Source organism: Aythya ferina (assembly GCF_964211825.1).
Source record: "Aythya ferina genome assembly, chromosome: Z".
In the NCBI taxonomy this organism is placed as follows: domain Eukaryota; kingdom Metazoa; phylum Chordata; class Aves; order Anseriformes; family Anatidae; genus Aythya; species Aythya ferina.
The window spans coordinates 2178264-2201019 of record NC_140299.1 but is presented as its reverse complement, the minus strand read 5'-3'; the positions used below and the strand labels follow the sequence as shown (position 1 = coordinate 2201019).

General features: G+C 40.5%; 1 protein-coding gene and 1 long non-coding RNA gene across 6 annotated transcripts in view; both read right to left on the bottom strand.

Annotated features, from left to right (window-relative positions):
- DYM (dymeclin) overlaps window positions 1–22756 on the bottom strand; it is a 160186-nt gene that overhangs the window by 78771 nt on the left and 58659 nt on the right. For 2 of the 5 annotated variants that reach the window (XM_084505001.1, XM_084505002.1), the window contains one exon: window positions 9338–9502. The exons of 1 other annotated variant lie outside the window; for it this stretch is intronic. In XM_084505001.1, coding sequence (XP_084361127.1) covers window positions 9338–9502 — 165 coding nt within the window. Of the gene's footprint in view, window positions 1–345; window positions 668–9337; window positions 9503–22756 lie in introns of those variants that run through there. 2 more of the 5 variants (XM_084505004.1, XM_084505005.1) reach the window with 2 other exon arrangements.
- Window positions 17499–19531, bottom strand: LOC311427567. The gene is made up of 3 exons (XR_014687430.1): window positions 19018–19531; window positions 18823–18908; window positions 17499–18517 (listed from the first exon to the last, which is right to left on the bottom strand). It is a non-coding gene; the product is annotated as an uncharacterized lncRNA (long non-coding RNA).

The window sequence follows — 22756 nt, the reverse complement described above, 5'->3', positions numbered from 1 at the left end:
GGGATAACATCAAATAAAGTAGTATATTAAATAGTTCTCGATACTGAGACCAAGATTAAGTACAATCCCTATTACTAAACATTTCCTGTAAAAGGATAACAACGTACTTCAGAAAGAAGTATCACAAGTAAAAATGGTCTATATCCTTCACTGTAGTGCCAACATCAATCCCCTTCGTTGACTTTGTGTGAATTTATGATATAAACGTGCAACATCTTAATTCCTGTTATTCAACCTTTTCCTTTCGAAGACTTTTTAGCAGCTGTAGCCCCTCAGCAGCACACACGCCCGTTCCTCTGTTGGAAAATAACTGCGGCGCCTTTTCGTCTGCTTCATTTTCTGTGCGTTTTTTTGACCTTCCTAGCGTTGCCAGTTGAAAGCTGGGGTGAATTTGGGGAGCTGAGCGATTTCCCTGCCTTGTTCTATGGCTCTTGAAAAACATAAAAGAGAAAAAACAACCTGTGCAATGGTAGAGCAAGGACCTGTAGTGGTTACAAACGCAACTCCTACGCACTCCCCTGAGCGCAGCATATACGTATCAAGAACATAATGCAGCCTGTAGCATTTACACAACATTTTGGGAGATATATTGCAGCCGGTTTGAAATTCTGCGTACCCCTTGTCGTAGCAGGAAGATGGCAGGAACGGAACAGATCCATCCGGAACCCTTTAAAGAAGGAAAATGTTTGGAGTCCTGAATTTGCACAGCTTTTGCCTCCATCGCCGATACTCCTCTCGCAGAAACGACAAACCCATGCCATCAAAATCCCTGCAGCACGTAGCAGGATAAGGTTTGTCAGCTCTACTGAAGGAGCTCAGCCTTAGACTTTCCCTCTACCTTTTTGAAAAGTCGTTGTTTTTAGCAAAAAGCACACCTTACCCGCACTTCATGACCCAACCTTGACAGAGCTAAAAATTAATCACATTTTACTGTAATCTGCCTGTTCTTTCAGTTTTGTTCTCGAGTTTAAAAGGTGCTGCAGACATTACCAACAAGACTTAGAAATATGATTTAGTAAGATTTTAAATAGGATTTTAAATAATTTTGAGTAAGATTTAGAAATATGGGCATGAAGAACCCTTATGCAAGAGAAAGCTGATTTTATTTTAGGTACTGCTTCAAAGTTCTTGTTCCCTACTTTTTCAATAGAAAAAGGTTATTTCCCACATACACCGACATCCTAAAGAACCTTGTTCGTTACTGAGTTTCACATCCTAAAGAGAACTTATTTTATTGCCCTTTGACAAGCACATGCAACCCCCACGATCGGTGGGAAAATTGATACGGATTTGATTTAATGATTCATTTCAGCAGACTTGCAGTTGTGCAATATTTTTCCATCTTGAGAACCAACGTGGTGTGTTTTTTTTTTTATTTTTTTTTATTTTTTTATTTAAGTCCCAGTCCCTCAAGTCGCTCGGTAATTAAATTTACATTGTCTCCAATCTATTTGGAAATTAACCTCATTCCCGCAGAGAAAAGAGGTTGGGCTTTCGCGTTTTACCTCCCACTCAGATTCATGCATCTTATCCCCTTGGGTATTTCTCTCTGCCTCTGTCAGCCGAAAAATCCTCCCCAACTTCTGAAACACGTCCTCCCTAAAATGTGCTTTTTCAAAGACAAAGGAAACACGATCAAGAAGAGAATTAGCATCACCAACTGTTTTCTATACCGTACAAAAAGCAAGTTCAGCCCTCCCAGGATGTTAATGCCCAATCCACCTTAGGAAGCAAATGACAGAGCAGGAGCATGGGACCCAAATACAAACTCTATGACAACGGGATATAAAGTCCACGTAGACACTTCCACAAAGCCACAATTACACTACAAAACATCCTGGAAAGTATAGGAAATATATTTCAGGGTGAAATCCTACAGCGGCAAGAGGATGGCTTGGTGATTAATTGGGAGAATACAACATTAAAAGGTCTGATTTTTTGGGGTAAAATTACCAATTTTTCATTTCTGCTAGGCAAACACCAGTTTGAAAGCCTTCCAAGGACGTGCATCTTCGTGCACTACAGAGAAAAATAACACATCTACATTGAATTCTCTTAAAAACTGCTCTGCAAAACCGAGGAGCAATCACGACTGCAGGGGCTGAAATGGCACCAACTGATGGCCAAAAATCCTATCACCATTCCTGACGCTAAGGCTGCCCTGATGGGCCTCTTTCCCTTAATGCACCTTCCTTTATCCTCCCCACAAAATTGGATTTTCTTCTTCCATAAAAAAAGGTTTTGTTAACTAATAAGGAATACAGATGCAACGCGATACCGTGCATTACGCACCCAGAAGTATTCGGAGTAACGGAGCACACGAGGCAGGAACATTAAATGGAAACTTAAAATAATCTCCTTGCATTAATGTAGACGTATTGAACTCGTTTTCAGCTAGGCTGATGCCCCAGAAAACTTTTCCAGCATTTAGAAGACAAGCCAAACACTAATCACTGTCCTGGAGGTTACAGTGGGGCTGCAGGATTAGTCATCTTTGGAAACCAGTTGTGGTTGTTCTTATTTTCCTCTCCCACTGTTTTTCTTTTTTTCTTCTTTTTTTTTTTTTTTTTTTTTTTTTCTGATCTGCGGCTGAGGCAGTGGGAGCACTCTCATCAACGTTTTCTCACAACTTCCAGCGGGCAAACACGGCGGAAGAAAAACACTTCGGCACAGCTCGCAGCGCTCAGCCCCTCCATCCTGCCGTGCCGCGGGGATCCAAAACCTCCTCACACAACTTAAAAATCAAGCCTTCGGAGGATTACAAGTGAAGAACTGACTTTTTTTTTTTCCACCTCCCCATTTCTCATGCTGTGGTTAGGAGTGGCGTTACCAAAAGGCAAGAGGAAATGATGGTTCTTACTGTTGGATGCTCTCATTAGAAGCTGGAAACAAAATGAATGCAAGGAACAGTTCTTATAATATTACTAATTCTGCCAAACTGGCATGTTCTGGGTAATTTAAATCGGTCTGAACCAATCTGGATGCCAGTTTCCAAACCTTCAGCATCGTTTGAATCCTTCAACCACCTTCATCTTCATCTCCAAGAGATAGCTACGATTTCTAGACATTTATTTGCTCCATCGTTCGTCTGAGGTGCTCATGAATCATTTGCTACTCAGGTTTACGAAGTTCCTCAAAATATTTAAGTATGTAAAGCTCTTCACAGTGCAGGTAGACACCCAAAAATGTCTCTAGGCATCCATGTGTGTGGATTAAACATTTGGGTCTCAGTTTCACTGGAGGAAGCAAGTAATCCACGCTATTCAGAGGAAAAAAAAATTAATAAATTTTGATGCTTAACTTGAGGCATTCCGGTTGGAACATCTTAATCACAATTATCAGTGCATACGCGAGCTGCAGCCAGCACTTTCCACTAGTTTCATCCGAACAGAATGAGTCCTGGAATCACAGCCACAGCCTGTTGATTTGCAACAAGAGCTCATGATGAAGGGGACTACTTCTGCATTAGCCAAAACGTAGCTTTGGTGAGAATCCGCGCTTGAATTTGACGAATCAGAAGATGTTTTGAATCAGCAACACGTGTTTGTTATTTTCCAAGTGAATAATCCTCTATATTTAGGCAATAATTACACAATTTACCAAGCTGCCTTCACCCGCCGAAGTTCAAGCAACGCTGGCTGGGAAAGCAACACAGATAAAAATGCATCACCTGGCTGGACAAAACAAAGAGCAGGCTGCCAGCGACAAGGTCTTAGCGAAGCTGCTGGAGAGGCGATGTTCTGCACCCTAGGAAGATCAAGCAGATACTACAGAGGAGTAAAACTCAGGGCAAGTTTTTGGGGCTGAACAGCAGATTGCCTTACGTGAGCATAAATTCTGATTTCTGCTATAAGCCATTCAACGTCATTCAGGCTGACGTTCATTTTTGGTAGTGTTTCACATTCATTTTTATTAATGTTCTCCTGAATTCTTTCGGCAAGCTATAGGACATCTCTCATTTTAGTCCCCAGACAATAGCTTATTTACATATTTTATCAAGATGCCCTCCCCAATCCTGATTAATTGCCAGACATTACGTATGAACGCAACTCCCCCCCCCCCCCCCCCAAGTCTCTGAACATATTGCTCCAATGGCAACGTGTGAAAGTAATTTTGGTCCAATTTCATCTCATGGGAATGTGGGCGCATAAGCCTTCAATTAACAATAATTTTGTCTGATCAGGATGCGTTTGAGTTTCACATGCTAATGTGGCAGAATGCATCTAGACCATGCCCGTGATAATTTTTTTTACCAGGGTGGAAGAAATAAAGAAAATACTACATAGAAAGAGCATGGCTCTGGCATTTTTTTCCCTTTTAAAAAATTAATTCTTATGATTATTTCTGTTTTTTACGCAGGAGGATGCAGTGCTTTGGTAGCCTGTGCTGTTTTGCACTATTTGGGTCCGTTCACCTGGGGGGCAGTACCTGGGACGACAGCGTTCGGATCAACAGGAAAACTCTAAATCAGCACGAAGCCTTTTAACAAAAACCGTAAGACAAACAAAATAGCAAAATCCCACGTGGCAATCTGCCTGTAACTCTGATTTTTAATGCCAAAAGAAGCCACTTTGATCTGCTAGTCTGACACAAACCATAGGAATTCCCTCTGCAGCTTCCTTCTCCGAGTCCAATAGCTGCGGCTGGACTTGGCCGTATCTTTTCGGAAAACATCCAATCTCATTTAAAAAGTCCAATCTTGGGAAATCCAGAACCCCTGTTAAACTATTCCAATGAATCATCCGCCATGTAGAAAATGTGAACGAGTCTGAATTGGTTGGGCTTCAATTTCCAGCTACTGGAGTGCACTATACTTGTGCATGCTGAACAAAAGGGCCCCTTACTAGAGACTTTCTTTACCTTTTCATCTCCTTTTGGTATCAGCAATCCTTTCCTTTCCTTGATCACCAATTCCCTAAAAACTCTGCTCAATATCTTGTTCTAAATTGGAGTTAATAAACCAGTGCAAAAGTTTCCAGTAGACATGCAGCCACTTGATGAAAAGCCACTCGAACTGTATTTTGAGATTGTGTTTCTCACCCACCACGTACCCGCAGCATCGATTTTATATCTCACTGGTTTCTTGATCAATAGGCTGTGCAGCACGCAGACAAATAATTTGCAAGGAATTTATAAACAATTTCCTTCTGCCAAGTCACTCGACGTTGAGTGTGAAGTGATCTTTCCATAATTAAAAAAAAAAAAAAAAAACTCTTCAAGAAAATCACCAGCAGCTGACTAAAAAAATCACAATCAAAAAGCAGTAAAATGTTAAATTGTAGTAACTCAAAGAAATATTAGCTTAACTTTTTTTTTTTTTTTGCTTTGATGATTTTACTCAAAGTAAAACTCGTCATGATGATTATTTTTTTTTTAAAGAAATGTTGATTTAGAGGTACCTGTAGAGAAAGATTTTGTCAATTGACATGAAAACGTGTAATCTCCAGCTTCGACGTTAGAAGCTGGATGAATAACAGCACGTCTCCAAAAAAAATCAATCCCAACCAACCCATAATTATACACGATGATAATGCAATGGGATTGAAATTCCTGAATGGGTACCAATGATGTTCTCATCAGCCTTCTGGCTTGGTGGATGCAGAGCGTGCACAGAGCAGTTGAAACCTACGATGCAAACGAGGCTATGCAGAAAAAGTGAGAAAAAAACAAGCCATTTGCCAAAACTTATTAAGACTTCAAAGGTTTTTACATAAGGTCCAATGACTCCATCACAAATTACTTTGCTTCTCTCGCAGATTTTTCTTCCTGAGTTATTTACTAATAAAGATTTTCAGTAATTCCCGTGACTGGGGGAGCCACGGGTCTTATCTTCCAAAGCAGCTCTGCCTCGGGTTCAGCAGGATGTTAAGCACTTAAGAGCCCAATTTTCCTGCAAAAGTGACATTTTGTCACCTTTGGAAACCCTTTCCATCTCACTCAATTTCATCTGCCCCCAGCAATTTATTACAGCCTTTTGGTTTTCACCCACAACCGTGGACCAAAGCCTGCTCCACGCTGCTGGGGGGGACTTTATACCGAAGGTGTCACACCAACTGGACCCTTTTCCATTAAAAGATCCTGAAGTCAAAGAAATATTGCTCCTCTCGTTGACTTGTCAGCCTTTTTACAGCAGCAGAAGGCAGAGCTCAGTTGCGTTTATACTCATCTCTTTCTCCCAATCTTCCCTGCAGAGACTAAAGCCAACGAAAACATGTCAGACTCCCGAATGTTTTCATTCATTTTCGCTCTTTTCAAGGACAATATTCGGACACCTTTCCTGTTTGTACTCGAGGTCGGGCCAGTAACCTGCATCATGACGCGGGACGGTCTATACGTCCCTGGAATCCAGCCCCCCCAGCTCCCATTTGGGGTTAAAAAAAAAAAAAAAAGTTTGAAACCGGATAACGAACACAAATTGGCTTTAAGCAGTGCTTCGCCATCGCACTGCAGCTACAGAAACATTCCTGGTAATCAGCAGTGTTTTTCAAAGCTAACCTCCAAGGCCCTGATCCCGCAAAGACTGCACATTCTTAAATTAAAGTAATTGCATAATTCCATTGACTCTGATGGCATGGGAGGAACATGGTTGCAAAGCTTATCCGCTACAGGCTTCAGACAACGTGCCAAAACACTTCCGAAAGGGGGGGGGGGGGGGGGGGATTAAAATCTTATTAGATATGTTTTGCTGTTCCCACAAACCTAGCATTAAGTAATAAAAGATATGCAAAACGGATAAACCGTGCAAATTTGACATCGCGTTTCTTTTTGCCTTTCTTCCCCGGGCAAAAAAAACAAAAAAAAAAACAAAAAAAACCAAAAAACTTAATTCACATGAACCCATGTAATTTTTCCTTTTGCTCTGCTGCTTCACGAACATGTTTCCTCAATTTACGAAGCTCAGCAAAACCGTATTTCCTGCTTTCACACCATGTCGAGCTAGCTCTGAAAATAAAACCATCCTTTGTTTGTTCGGCATCCCAAAACAAATCATTGCTCGTTAGCTGCTAGTGCACGCGCTAAGCCCGTCTCTTTTTCAAGAAGTGATTTCCTGGGATTGACTGCAGCTTGAACACAGGTTTAAAACAAGACAAGGAACACCCACGAGCATTAAAACATCACACAACGAGCATGCAATTCAACAGGTATGAGGGAGCGAACACATTCCACATCACCAGTGACAGATGACAATCCCACTTTCGGTATTTACGTTATGTTAATGCACCGTAAAATAGGCATCGTCTCTCCTCTGCTTCAAAATTTAGAAGAAAGCCACCAGATGTGTCTGCAGGTTTGACAGGGGACCAGTTCGTTGCACAAATCCGTAGTAGCTTGAACAACACTCATCAAGGCCAAGTCTTACAATTTTACCAGCAGTCCCGCAGAAAGGCGTGCAACGGGAAGGTTGCAATTTGTAAATCATCGTCATTAATTACTGTCCTGCCTTCAGAGGAGAGATGGAATGCGTAAATTACGAGTAGGTCGTTCACAGGGTGAAAAAGCACTGCGGTTAATACAGGATGCATGCACAGATTCACATAAAACACCTTTTTTTTTTTTTTTTTTTTTGTTTCCCAGCTCTAATTATGCCCCTATATTTGCCACCAATTCCAGCCTGACGCAGGTGATCTTTCTGGGTACAAACTCTGGAAGTTGTTTGAATTTTCTAATCATACATAATCAGAACAATAAAAAAAACCCAAACCACAATTATCTACTAAAAACTGCTGCATGTATGTTTTCCTTTTTTTTTTTTCTGCTCTAAAAACTTCACGAGCTTGCTATATGGAAATAAGAGTCTATGGTTATCGATGCTTTATTTCATAAATCAAGCCACCAGGCAAACCAAAGACATTTCAGAAGACGTGAATATTAACAAAAGAGCAGAAAGTGTCAGCAGTCTGCAGGTGAAGGACTACACGTGAAATCCACCTGATTTAGCCATAATTGGGGCTTTCATCTCCAGTCTTTTAAAGGATGGTGTAGCACGTAGCCTCCTAAGGAGGGCTTTGCCAACAGAATTTTGTAGACTTTCCACTGCACAGAGCACCAAAGTTTCATTTAAACAAGCTGGGATAATTAAGACATCTCTTTCTTTCACGTTTTCAGGATATTCCTACATGTAAAAACATCCCGTCTTTAACAAGATTTTGGTGTGCACTGCCCTCACGATTATTATTCGTTTTAAAATAAAGCCTGTGAAATCTTATGTGTTTTTTTTTTTTTTTTCCTACTTAAATACTGTATCCCTGTTCCGAATTAATCCGGAGAAAGCCCCTCGGGACAGCTAGATTTTCATCTCCTGTTGAGATCCTTCAGTGTAACTCTCCATCATTAAGTACTACTATAAAATGTCTTTTGTACCAGCAGAGCTATTTCAGCTCGCATGTTGTATTTTCCTCGCTTGACAATCAAGCTGGTTTTACTTAGCTTTACTGTGTGGTCTGCTGCTATTGTATGCTGGCTTAGCTGGGAAGCTGCGTTTCCAGGCTGGATGCTTTCCATCTTCTCGTCAACTTTGTCATGCAATTTTTTAACTTGTTTTCCTAAAGCTTCTGGCATTTTGGTTAAAATATTTCATTGTCCATAGCATCAGAAGTGAAACATTAAAACTTAATTTTTTTTTTACTTGGAATAAACATCTTAGAGGAAATATCCTATCCCAAGTAGAATTGATTTTTAAATTCCCCTTCTTTTACAGTTTCTGTGGAGCATCTACAGTTCTGCATCATGAACACGATGTTATATTGCTAGCTTGGGCTGACACTCCCCTCCTTTGGCTTAATCAAAACTGATAAGGCATATAAAAAAAAAGATAAATTAAGAGGGATCTGCAAGTGCCATGACAATTTACTGAGGATGAACGTTTCCCTCAAACTCATTCTCGAAAAACAAATTATATATATTATTACTGAAGTAATTGGGCATCAGGGAAGTGTTAGACACTTCCATGTCAGCCTAATTCCAAGCAAACTACACAACTGCGTGAAAGCTGTGTGAATCACAGCTCACAGCCCTGATGTCACAGTCAAGGATTAAGATATTTGCACTCTAACATAAAAAGGATTTAAAACTCCCGAGGGCCACGCGATAATTCCAGAAGTGGGGTTCGACCTTTGATGACAGGTAAAGTATTCTGAATCAAAAAAAAAAAAAACAAAAACACAAAAAGATAATTAAACTTCCACTTCTACCACCCTTTTTAGGATACATACCAACGATGCCATAGACACAAACCATCCCCAGTGCCATTTCACGTTATCCAGCATGAAGTCCGAACATGCACAGATCAGTCACAGAGCATGCAGCATGCAGTAAACGGAGAGCAGAGGTTAACAACCTGGAAGCATAGGATCTGAGAATGTGAGAACAAGTTAAAGACAAGAGTTCCTCTCCATTGTCACTGAGGGTCGAGAAGCAATGCTGCAGCGTAGAGCAGTGAGAGTGGGGGAAATACAGTTTGTCCAAGACATATACATATCTCCGCAAGTGGCGGCAGGTATAACTGAAAGACAAGGGTAAAGGGAGAAAAAACAGAAAGAGAGGAATTTTCCTTTAAGAAAACTAATTCACTTTTTCACGTCCAACGAGGTTTGCGTGCCAAGAGTCAATGGAAGATGCCTATGTGAGCAACGCAGCAGTTTGGCATAAAACAACAGTTTCACGAGACAGAAGGACCTGCTAGCCCGTGGCTGCTTCTGTCAGTACTGCAAAGGGATTTGCCAAGTCCCACGCGTTAGAGATGCAAGTAATTGGGCCCTTTTGCCTCTCTCAGTTTGCCCTGAAAATAGAAATGTGTGAATCTGAACCTAGGTTACAACGTAGAAAGTTTACAATAAGAAACCAACCGAGTATTCCCCAAATGTACGCGATAGCTCAGGTCACAGGGGAACTCTGGGGCAAGGGACTGTGTGCGGCACGTCCTCCAGAAAGTGCCTTCAACATTAGGAGACAGATGAGACAGATCTCCGTAAGCATCAGGATGCTCCTACCAGAGGTTTGCCGGCCCCACTGCCATCCAGGTGTGGGTATCTCTCCCGTTTGGACATTCCCTTGGCGTGCTGAAGTGGCAAAGCTACACGCGCAGAGACTGAAGACCGAGTTATTTTTGAAGTCGAGTCTCTTTCATTGACTTCAGAATAAAGAAACAGACACCTGAACTCCAGTCCGCAGCATCCTTACCCAATGAACAACCATCATTTCCTAGTTTTATAGGTTAAAACTCCTAATTTTCTACCCCGATCGTCTGTGTTTCATGGGTTACAATCCTCTGTCTCTAATCCCTCAGCTACGTGGAGCTAAAACACACTCAGGAGACTAAATCACTTGTATACCTGAGAACAGCATAGAAAAGAGTGTCAAACAGTTGATCCTGGGGCACAGTCGGCGTGCCTTTAAGCCTAAAATTTTATCAGGACCACGCTCTCCGACTGCTTCAGTTTAAATAACATTTACTACTGGGTTAAAATAAACCACCTACCTTTGCTGAGAAAGTTGAGAAACCCTTTTTGGCAGTTTGTTTGTAGAAATGCTAACTTTCAGCAGAGGAAGCAGCCGCTAGGAGGTAATTCTTAAGCCACCATAACTTTTTTGACTACAATTTTAAATGTCAAGGAATCGAGGACACGCTCTAGTATCACTTATCTTTGCTTCCCATCAATGCTGTCATAGGGATGCACATTTCACCTTACATAACAATAAGCTTTCACTCTCCTGTTTTTGAGGCACTGAAAGTAAAAAAAAAAAACAAAAACAAAAAACCACAACTCTTTGAATGTCTTCTCACTACGTAAATATTATTATAGCTATATCCTCTACATGTTTAAACTTATTAAATAAAAAAAAAAAATCTTATATGTTCCATAAATCTTAAATTAAGAATATTCTTTGTATTAAATAGCCACTGTGTAATGAGAACCAAAAGGATCCCACCAGATTTTCAGATGGAAACCAATGCAGAAGAGCAACAATACTTGGGAGACTGCAGTTAGAGGAATCTGGTAAAAAACCATCTCTTCCATCAGATCATCCACGATTCCCAAATACAAAGTGGCTGGAAATGAGCATGACAAAGATGGAAAGCCAATGACATCTTGAAGATAAAGACATCTTTAAGATAAATTCAGATGCTCAAACCTGACAGGGATCAAGTCAAAGCACCCGACTCCCTCCTCAGCTACGCCACTGGAATCCTTTGATTTGCACTTTGACGTCAAGGGTGGCTGAGAAAAGTCAGAAAGTGGCATTTAGAGATCTCCAAGGGTTTCTTTTATTCCCAAGGGTGTTTACTTGGGGGTTTCTTGTTTGTCTTTCACTTTCTCCAGCACAGCACAAAAGCTTCCACCAAGCACAGTGGGTGGGGAATTGAAAGAAAGAGCAAAAACTAAATGAAACACCAGAAACAACACAGAAAAGCCTTGTTTGCTAACCATGAAAAACGCATGTTTTTGAATAAAAACGTACCTAAAATACCTTGATACTCCAAAAGAAAACAGAGAACCTGACATCGGTGAACAGACCGGTAAACTACTAGACTTGAGAACTTTTTTCTATTCAAGTTTCTGGCATTTGTGAAAAAGTTTCCTTCCCTGATCCTGGCGTTGCCTCATCTTGCGCAGAGGCAAGGTATACAATGAGAAGGCAGAGGGAAAACTTCAGTATTGCTGGGCAAAAGATTGTTCTCAAAGATCTTCAGACTGGTGAAAGCTTACACTCGGCTGCTCTGAGGGTACTCTCACCTGCTCATCTCAGCCTCCCAGTAATTTTGGAGCTCTGGTCCTCCGCTTTCTGAGAGCTTTTTCGATTTGTCTGGATCAGCAGTAGTTACAAAAAAGGATGCTCCCATGATCTCTAACACAAGAGAAAGTTCTTATACACACTATCTTCCACCCAAGCCCATGGAAAAAAAAAAAAAAGCGTAATTCATAAATATACATCAAAAATAAACCCAATATATCTGCATTTTATTTTTCTTTTAGTGCAGCTCTAATGAAGGCAAATAGAAGTGTCCTTTCTATAGAGTCTGGAAATTGGTAAAGGCTTTCTGGTGACTTTTACTTAAGCAAAGGCAAAGAAACACTTTAAAGTCAATGGGAATTAGATGTCTACAGCCCTGGGGAGCCGTGCTGCTGCTGGTGTGACAGCAGAGCCCCATCCCATGTGAATGGGTGCAGAGGCTTTCCGTAGAGCTGTAGGGAATCTCTCACCCCTGACTGCCTGAGGTCCTCAGAGGACATTGTATGAAACACAGTGATAAAGAAAATGAACAAAGAAATGACAATTTGCTGAAGATCTTCCAAACCTGCTCTTTTTCACGTTTCTCCGAAGAAAATCCCATGTCCTAAATTGTCCCATTCTTGGGCCAAAGAGTCAGTCTAAGCTCCCACATGCAGAGGATGGAAGGAAGCCTGACCTGTCCAGCAGCTCTACGCAGTTTCTAGCACTCTTAAATAAAATCTGTCAATGGGAAACATTTAAATCATCAGGGAACAACGAAGCAGAAACAAGACATGTGGCCTACATGACTGCCAGCTGACACGGTACAACCAGAAAAGCAAACTGTGCAGTTGCTACTTATTGCAAATATTTCGGTTTAGGTGATCACATCACTTCAAATTTTTAACTTCAACGCCTCGTAAATCCAAGAGGTGTACGCAAGACTACAGCCACCAGCTAAAAACGTAGCAAAAATTAACAGTTAAAAAATATCAAGTGCTAAAATTCATGATATGCCTTCTTTGAAACCGTAAGGACAGACTTGAACAAGAAAACAGCACTAAGCAAAACATGCAAAGCCACTTCCATCCTTATTTATTTAAACCAGAAAGTAAATATTTTCTCTCCTGAAGGCAACCGAAGTTTTAAAATAAATATATAAAAGGCAAAAACATAAACAGCACCAAGCCAACGTCTTTTTAGCAACACAGAAACGAAGCAAATTGGGCAGGGTGTGTAGAAGAGCGGTCTAAACACTAAGCTCTCTGTAAATATAATATAGACTGAAACTGCATATACAGGATTCAAAAGAAGAAATCCCGATTTTGATGTTTAAATAATAGTAATTCACAATCTTCATCTCAGTGCACGCCAGATTTTACGAAGGTTATAAATCTTCAGCTTTACTGAGAAAAAGTAAGGGCTTGAAAACATACACGCCACATGTATTAGCTCAGAGAAACGAGATTAATCTGCAGCAATAATAATTAAAAAAAAAAAAAAGCCAATTTTGCTAAGCCTGATTAAATATTTAGGTCATATTGTTTCTGCGGTAGAATCTGAAAAATTCATCTTTTGCTAGGTTGGAAGAATCCTAATTGCTATCCTTTCAAAAGGGAGTTGTGCTACAACACGACTCGATGGGAAAGCCGGAATGAAATCATTTTTTTTAATAAAAAAACAATCAAAGTAGAAGCTAATTAAACTCCAGCACATGTTAGTCAGCATCCTGAACTATCTGTATACGTGCCGGGAGAAGGTCGTGACGTGCTATGAAGTTTTTACTACTGTTCATGTCAAATAACCTGTGTTCGAGGAAGCCTATTAGTCATTACTTTCGTGTTCCCAAAGACAAATGCAACAAAAACGCACGCCACACTCACTCAAATACTACAGAGAGGATGACATTAACTCACTAGATCAACGATTTTGTGAGAATGGCTTAATTCATTCTCTGCCTAAAACGTTATCCATGCTGTTTCATGCACTAGGAACAGCAGAAATGCAAGCATCAAAAGCATAGCTGCCTTCTTGCCCACAGAAAAAGTCCGATCTAAAATCTGAATTTTGGGCAAATGGGCAGTTCTGTTTAGCCAGCTGCTATTTAGGATGCTACGAAATATGGTACTGATGTACCACACGACCTAAACATTACGTGTATTGTGTTCAGTTGGATCTTGAAAGCCTCCAGGGATGGAGACCCTACAATCTCTCCGGGCTCCTGTGACAGTGCTCGACCGAAAGCTTTTCCGTGTGGTTTTTCGTAGGCATTTTTTCAAGACCATGAGAAATTGTCATCTTCCGTCAGGCTGGAAGCTTCGGCTTCAGGTTGTGACCGTTCTCTCTCCCCTTTCCTCTACAATAAACCTTGCTCCCCTTTCTCAGTAACCTTCTCCTAGGTATGGGACAGCTCCTCTCAAACAGCCAGACACCTACGATAATTCACAGGCTCTACAGGGGATGTGACAGGAGATGCCTCCTACATGAGCATCGGAGCAGGCATCTGCATCCCCGCACCAGCTACAACCCTGCAGGCTGCACAGACCTCGAATCCCTGTCCAGAGAGATGCGGGGGCAGAGCAAAAAGGGGAAGAGGAGGCTCTCGGGCAGTCAGATGATGAGTAGAGTGGGTATTGCAGCACCGCTGGTCTGAGCCTTCATCCTGTTTGGCAACAGGATCCTTCCAAATCTGAGCCCCGCGTAACTCGCGGCATCTGGAGAAACCTATTTGTGGACCCAAGAGCACAATTAACGAGTTACAGGAACATGTCTCTACACAGCTTCGCAGCAAATTGATTTATTCGTTGCAGATCCAAGTGTATTTACTTTACCTAAAAGCCTGTTCTTTCCTCAACTTGCTGAAGGCCATTACCATTAAAAAGGTTGAGTCATCCACCAGTTACAAAGACCTGATGCACATTAAAGTTGTTAAATCCCGATTCTTTCTTCTGTACCTGTAGTTTCACCCTCCACTTAAAAGTGTCCGATGCTTTCAAGTGCAATATTCTACTTCTTAGCCATGCAAAATAAGGCGAAAGTCTACGGTGGTGAGAAACAAACCTTGGCTTACAGACTCAAAAACGTCCACCTGTTTTCTGTCCTTCCCGAATCTCTAAAATGCTCATGTAACTGGGGGGTCCAAAAGCAAGATTTCCTTATATATCCATATATATTTCCTTATGTATGTATATAGATCGATGTGGCATAGATCTATGAGCAACTGCAAAGCTGGTAAAGCACTGCACGTAAATATTGACACCAGTTAAAATGGGAAAGATGCAGCAGCCATACAAGAAGAGAAGTCAGGACTTAGAATCGACTGCATTATTTTATACTGATGCTTGCTCACAGCCAGAATCCAATTTGAGTTTGTCAGGTAAATCCTGATAAGTTCACTACTCATTCATCTATCTAGATCAGAGTTGACAGGTTTTTGTTTTTTTTTTCCAGAAAGAAAACTTCTGAAAAAGGAAACAGTACACGTTGTATCTCAATCGAGCAGTTAATGAGCCAAATAGCTTCCAACTGAAGATAAAAGACAGGTTCAAGCAAGTCATCATCTTGAATCACTTGGTTATTTCTTTTAAGGCACGCTGTCCTATAAATACGTTCCATTCAAAACAAACTGCAAAAGCAAAACTGCAGTTTCTGTAATTCTGCTAGGACAACAATAGTTTTTAGACCACTATTAGAAGTCACAAAACCTGCTGTCCTTTTTGTCTTTGAGGATTTCTTGTTGGCTTGCTGTTGGTCACGGTGGTTTGTTTTTGTTATCTGCGGGTGGAAAGTGCAAACAGCTTCTTTAGACCTGAATGGGAAAATAGTCCAATTTCATTGGAAATATGGAAAAATGCTGAAATCAATTTACGTGTAAGCCTGTTCCTTCTGGAACTTGCTAAAAAGAGGAGTTTTTAAAGCTTTGTCCTGCCATGCAGCAATTAGCAGTAAACCCACACTACATAATCCACGATCAATTTGCAAACTGGGGAAAAAGAAAAACCAAAATACATTATTCTGGAGGCTTTTCAGAGATGTGGATGGTTTAGGACATGGTTTAGTGATGGACTTGCTGGTGTCAGGTGAAATAGGTGTCAAGACTTCAATGAATTTTAGTTCTGAGGCCAAGTTTTGTGTTAATTTGAATTATGCTCACTACTCACACATTCGGCCAAGCGGTGACTTACGGCTTGAGAGATGCTGAAGTGCTGCACGGTTTCCTAGACGGCAGAAGCCTCATGAATTGTAGCAATGAATTCCCCTCAAGAAACGCAAGAATTATCACAACGTCTACATTTTACAGGTCAGCAAAAGATTTCAGTAGAAGATTGATCCACTCTGCAAGAGCAAGCTGCGACTACCAGAGACCCAACACTGCATAGGTGATATAAAAATCTCTTTGAGTATCCTGCTGTGCACACATCTTCTGCTACCAGCCCTCGGATTAAAATCCAACCTCAGACTCGGTGGCTTGGAGTTGTTTGATCTTCCCTTCCCCAAATGTCATCTCTCAAACGCAGTCGGCACACTAGGATACCACGAAGGCCCCTTTCTGAAAAGCCCTTCGTTTTTCACTTGCAACATCCCAGAAAAATGGGATGATGGTTTTTGTACCACACTGCTCTGCGTGGAAAAAAAAATAAATCTCATTATGAAGAAGTTTCTCATAAATAGGGTATCATTTACATCCAGGTTGGATTTAAGTCAGCTCTCCTCTAATCTACCAGGCTACAAAACTATCTGAAAGTTAAGCAGCATTAAAAGCAAAATGTCTTTGAGGCTTCAAAATGTCTTTGAGGCTTCTAATTCTGACTTCCCAGGCAATGTCAATCGGTCATTTTTGTGGCCTTTGATACTGAGTAGGAGTTAGTGCTAAAATCTAAGGCACGCAGCACGTAGTAAAACGCCACCAAAGCAAAGGACAGGCAACAAAAAAAATCAAACGTGCTAGTTGAGTTGCAGGTAGGTCATCTAAAGCTGAAGAAAGTCTTAGGGGACAGGAATTAGAGGATGCCATCGTTTCTATCAACTGGTCTCCCAAAGCACGGTCAGGCCTGCAGGGCATGAACACAGGTGATGAAAGGCAGCGTAATTCTGATTTCGAAAAAAAAACAAAACGCCTCTTGTTTAGAAAACTTAGCAACAGCATGACTAGGTTCCTTTCTATTACTTTCATTAAGGTAATTTCCTTCTAGCACAAGTATAATCTATGTGCGATGAAGAAGTAAATCAAGGGAAATCATTACCTATTACTCTTAAACAGCTCAGAGCAGAGATATTTACACATCGCTATTAGAAACTAGGGATTGGTGACTACACCCCTCCCAACGCCTGCAGAGGCAGAAATCACTGCTTCAGTGCAACTGTTCATTGCCCTCGATTTATTTGCTTTTGGTTACAAAAAGGGAAAGCTGATGCTTGGGGGGTTCAATATTTTACCAGCTCTGGCCACAGGGCATTCATTCCAAGGGCACTTTTCAGAATTTGATCCTTTATTACTGCGTAACGTGACTTGTGAAGTCTCTTGATACACACCAGTGTGAGATCAGACGCCTCTTTTCTCAAGGGTTTGCCATTATGGACGCTTGAATATTACGATAGAGAAACAGTAAATTGGGATTTAATTGCCCAATTAAAATTTGAACCCAGAACTTAAAAGGCTTGCCTACAAATCAGGCTTGCGGTTGCACTGAGAAACTGCTGCTGAAGTCCAGGCTCCTGTACGGCACGATGCAAACCTGCATGTTTCAGAGCATCCTCCAAGCCACGCAGCTCTGAGCAATGCAAATACCTTGTTATAACCCACAGAAGAGTAATAAAGGGCACAGCAACTAGTTTTCTTTTATGCATTAATAAAAATAAAGGTTATTCCTCTATGACTCTATCTACTGGCATTTTTTTTTATTATTATTATTATTTTTTTTTACCTTGCTCTTTGCTTACTGAGAACTGAAAGCTGACATTTCTGAAATCAAACTTTTCCAATATAGGGTCACAGAGTTGCACCCCCAAATTCAGAATAGAAGCCATCTTCATATTGGAAAAATGTTTTTTTTTTTCTCATTTAATACCTGATGCAATAAAGCCAGAAATATGAGTTTGCCAGAAGTATTGCATATTCCATTCATCTACTTTCTTTCACTCACCTCGCACGCCTCATTTAAAATCTGCAGTGCCGACCACGCTGAAATTCTAGCAATTAAAAGCAAGACTCCTGCATGAGAAGCACCTTTCCTGAAGTTTGCAAGCGAGAATGAAATTAGAAACCAAACAGCTTTGAAGCATTCATGCAGAAACCTGGCAATTTATTTTTTTTTTTATTCCAGTTTTGCTCCTTAAGAAACGCCTTTGATTTGGGTAACTCGGTTTCACTAGGTTTCTGCACCGACTGTCCCGTTGCCACACTCAAATGAAAGAGGAAGCTGAATGTTAAAGGGCTTCCCAAAAGCACCGTGGACATCAAAGGGAATAAAAAGGCAGGAAAATCAGAAGGCTCGCAGCCTGGAAAAGCCACGTGGGAGAGAAATGGATTTATCTTCCTCCATGTGAGCAGCCTGGCGGCTTCGGAGCCAGCAATTACATCTCATCATTGCCGCCGTTAGGAAATGTTACGAAGCAATTGGTTAAGTTCTAATTTCATCACCTTCGCACAATCGTTTCAGAGTTTTCAGTTTCATGTGGGCCTGAAGAAGCAGGTCAGATCACAGGTCTCGCTGCTGCACAAATGTTTTCCTTTCTTTGTAGGGCGCACGCAAACCGGACTACTTGAATAACCAATCGCCTGGCCAACGCAAAATCTCTGCTGCTTCTGTACAAAGAGATGCTTTTTGAGGGAAATTTAGCTTAAGACAAAGCAAAAAAAAACAAATGAAACCGCAGTCCCAATCCCCCAAAACACATTAATACTACAAGGAAATGATGATAAACATGAAACTACGCTGACACTTCTTTTTCGCTTTAGAAATCAAGCTTGTGAAGTAGGTAGGAGAGCTTTCAATTTCTCCCCAAAGCCATAAAAACAGAAAAATTCCACGTGCAGACCTGAACAGGGCCTTAGCATGGACAAATTCAAAAAGCTGCCAGAAAGAAAAGCGAATAGGATTTCAAACTTACAAGGCAGGGATGTGAATGTGTTTCTCAGCCTCAGCTTTTCTTTTGGCTCTCATTTTAAGGAGTTAAGTTAGGTTAAGTGAGCTCACCTACATATTTAAAAAAAAAAAAACACTTCACCTATATATTATATATAAAATAAGTAAGAAAACACTTTAAATAGTCACAAGCCAGGAAAAAAAGGCCAGGGTACCACACCTAATGAACAGATGCATTACAGAGTCCAGCATCAGTCTGCCAAACACAAGAAGACATGAAATATATGATTAATTTTCTCCTCGTTCCTAATTCATAAAAAAATAAAACAACAAAAAACAACGACTGATCGTCTAGGGAAAAGAGGAGGCAAGTAACACGCCCTCTTCTTTTAAGAATAACAGAATATAACAACTGATAATGTGACAAATCAATCTGATTATGTAAGACCCATAATAAGGTAGGCAGAAACAATACCAAGGGAAGATAAATGGTCTAGCACTCCATCAAATTACCTCAGGAGCATTACAAAGATGTGCCATTCTACGAGGATGACGAATGAAAACACTGCAAGAACAATGACCACTACAATAAGGGACATTGTGCACTAACCAAAAATCAGACTGACCATCCCAGCACATATTTGTATTGTAAACGAACCCGTTCTTGGATAAGCAGTGAACTTGTTCTGCAAATAAGTCAGTATTCATTTCTGCAAAGCCAAGCATTCAAGCAGTTTACCGGTACCTAGGAGCAAGGCACGAATTTTAGTGATTAAAAAATCATAAAGATGGAAGAAAACCTTCAGAGAAAACGTTTCTATAGCTCACGTTTTAATCTGGGAGTCGGTAAAATCATTAGAGTCTAGATTCAAATTACTCCGTATTTCAACAAACCAGCTACGTGGTTTCACAGGCAGCACTATAAACCACATAGCCACATTAAGAAAATCCAGAGATTTCTTTAGGAATAAATCAAGTTAAAAGAGCACTGTGATGGGGACTACATTTTGCAGTCCTGCCACGCGTATTTCCTAGCACTAACTCCAGAAAGCTTTCTTTTCGGCCAGTATGGAATTTGCCAATTGATGCTATTTACAGCTGCTAATTATTAACAAATACCTTGCAGCAGTAATGCAACGTTTCTACAGACTCAAGACACACTTCAAGATGACACTGGATTAAAAATGGTCTTTAAACGGACTCAAAAGGTGCAGTTTAAAGCAACACGATGCACTCTTATTCCTAAAGAGCTTTCATAAATATTTTAATTTGAGAATAGCCCATAAGATGAAATGATAGTAAAAAAAATAATCAAATAATACACACAGTAAACCACAAAACAAATGGTTTGGTTGGGGAGGTGAAACAAGCTGAAGTCTCCAGACAGCAAAAGAAGTCAATGAAACGTGACACAGGTAAAATTGTGCCACCTCTGGATATTTCTCTGAGGTTATCTAAAGGGGAAAAGTGTTCAAGGTGGGTCACACAGCCATGCACATAAAGAGCTGTTACAATAGCATAGGAAAAAGGTAGAACTAGCCCCATAAGCTCATTTAATGTTAGATGTTCACGTCTAATTAGCGAGGTGTATGGCAACCTCTAGTGGTATATGCCTGCTTAGGAAACAGCAAACATCCCTACATAGAGATGGAGGAAAAACATTTGCCTTAGGTAATCCGTCCTCTTTTTGTCAGTAATTTACTAGAATGACTCAGTGATGAGATGTCAAAATCCTGCTGTTCAGGGGAAGACTTCTTCATTTGCACTGTGTGCCACATCCCAGAGCAGGCAGGCTAGCTGTCGAAAAGCTGAATGTCATAAAACCCCTCTCCAAATAGGATCAAGGAATTAATGCCCAGGAGCTTGTGGTTTTAAGGGCCAAACTGAATACCTGCGATAACAGGATCACTTAGGTTTGTCGGTTCACTTTGTGGTTAATTGGACCTGTCGAACGAAGCAGAACAAATGACTCCGACAGCAGAGAAGCTGTCCAATGCAGCAAGCAAAGGAAAAAACCCCGCAGCAGGTACGCAGCACTCCACCTGGCTGGGTTTTGTTGCTTAGAGACTGTAGCCTCATCATCTGTGACAACAGCGACTTCAATATAGGTTTTTTTCTTCATTTTGTTACCATTTTTTTTTAGTAAGTCTGCTAATATAATTTAAAAATACTACAAATGTCAGCTCTTGATAGAGTCACAGCACAGTGGAATAATATCCGTGGCACATCGCTGATAACACAGCTCTGTGTAATTAAAACCAAACCAGTGCTAACAATGGACAGAAAAGGGAAAAGATTTCAGTATACACAAAGTCTACGCATCCAACGTTAAACGAATACCGCCCTGGATCTTGTTACAAACCCTCTTTTACATCTATTTTTACTTCCCGCAGCTGCTTGTGATAAATTCATACAAATCGGACAATTTTTATGCCTGCTGGAATGTGAAACAAATTACCCAAGATCATGAAGTTGTATTTTACTGAGATCATAAGTGTAATATATTGAATATTTTCTGCTAATTCTTTCACAGAAAATAGTCTTAAGAATTTAGAACAATTGGCAATTTCTGCTCAGAACAGGATTAGGAGAAAGCTTGCATGGAAATGGAATTACTTCTCACATTAAGGAAGGACTCATTAGAGCATCTGGTGAGGCTTAAATTATGACCGTCTATTCATTTGTATTGCTAAGCAGATTTTAAGTTCAGTATTTCACAGCTATTTAATTGAAAAACCTACACCCTAAAATACTTACTTATGAAGTCCTGTCTTCTTTTTGGTCTTTTCCTTCACAGAGAAAGTGGTGTGGTTTTTTGTTTGTTTGTTTGTTTGTTTTTTGAATTAAGGGTAGTGTGGTTTATATTCTCACACAAGCTTGCACTCCGATAGTAGTATCAGAGTAAGAACCTAAATAAAAATATTCTACTTTGGGATCATGGAGCAAGTTGGGTCCATTGTTGCTGGTTAAATTTAAAACCTGTGACTTTGTAAGATAGGAAAAGAAAGGACAATGTACGCTTCAAACCATTAATCTCTTACGAAATGTGTTCATAAATATTTATTCCTATTATTTTTCTTAATAACTACAATATTTTATTATTATTTTAAAAGTATGTATCTTGACAAGAAATAAAGCTAAACAATTTCCATCATGGTACTTAAGCCTGCCAGGGAAACCCTGGCTGAAAGCTCCTGAAATGAAAATTCAACCCTATGAGCAGTGAAGTCCACAGCCTGCCTCTGGAACCAACTCCTCCTTCCACCGGCCCGCCCAACTCCTAGCTGTACGAGACATTTTACGACAGAATTTAATTCATTTTATATTAAGGTATTTTGCTTTATAAGCAATCATGCCTACCGTGACAAATTAAATCATGATCTTGGTGGCCACGTTTACCTATTTTTAAGATGTACATATTTTATTTTCCTCTTTTATGTCATTCACTGTTATTCCTCCTCACTGCATGAATCCAGCAACAGAATGATACCTTCAGTAGGAACAGCACAATTATTTCACAACTAAATTAAAGTAGCAACATTAAAGTCACATTTCCACTACGCACGTCTAGACAGATGACAACGCACCCCAACTCCACAGATGTTGAAATGCCGCATAGAAGGAGTGCAAGATAATTTAATTGGGTTACACAGCCTCGTTGGGGTCTTGAGCTGGCTCTCAAGCACTCGTTATCACAGGGTATGAAAAGAGTGTGTGCATCAAACAGGTAAAAAGATAGAATCAGAAAGCACTCATCCTGATTACAAGTCGATACTTCTGCAACCAGGCATTTCCAAAAGAGAAGAGGCTAGGAGAGAATTACATCCTAAATCGCAGTGGTTTAAGAATGAGATGTGTTTCTTGTTAACCGAGCCCTTTACAAAGTGTACAGGCACGCAATTATCATGTACTTATTTTTGGCACACTGTCTGGACTTGACAAGCACTGTAAGAGCTTAT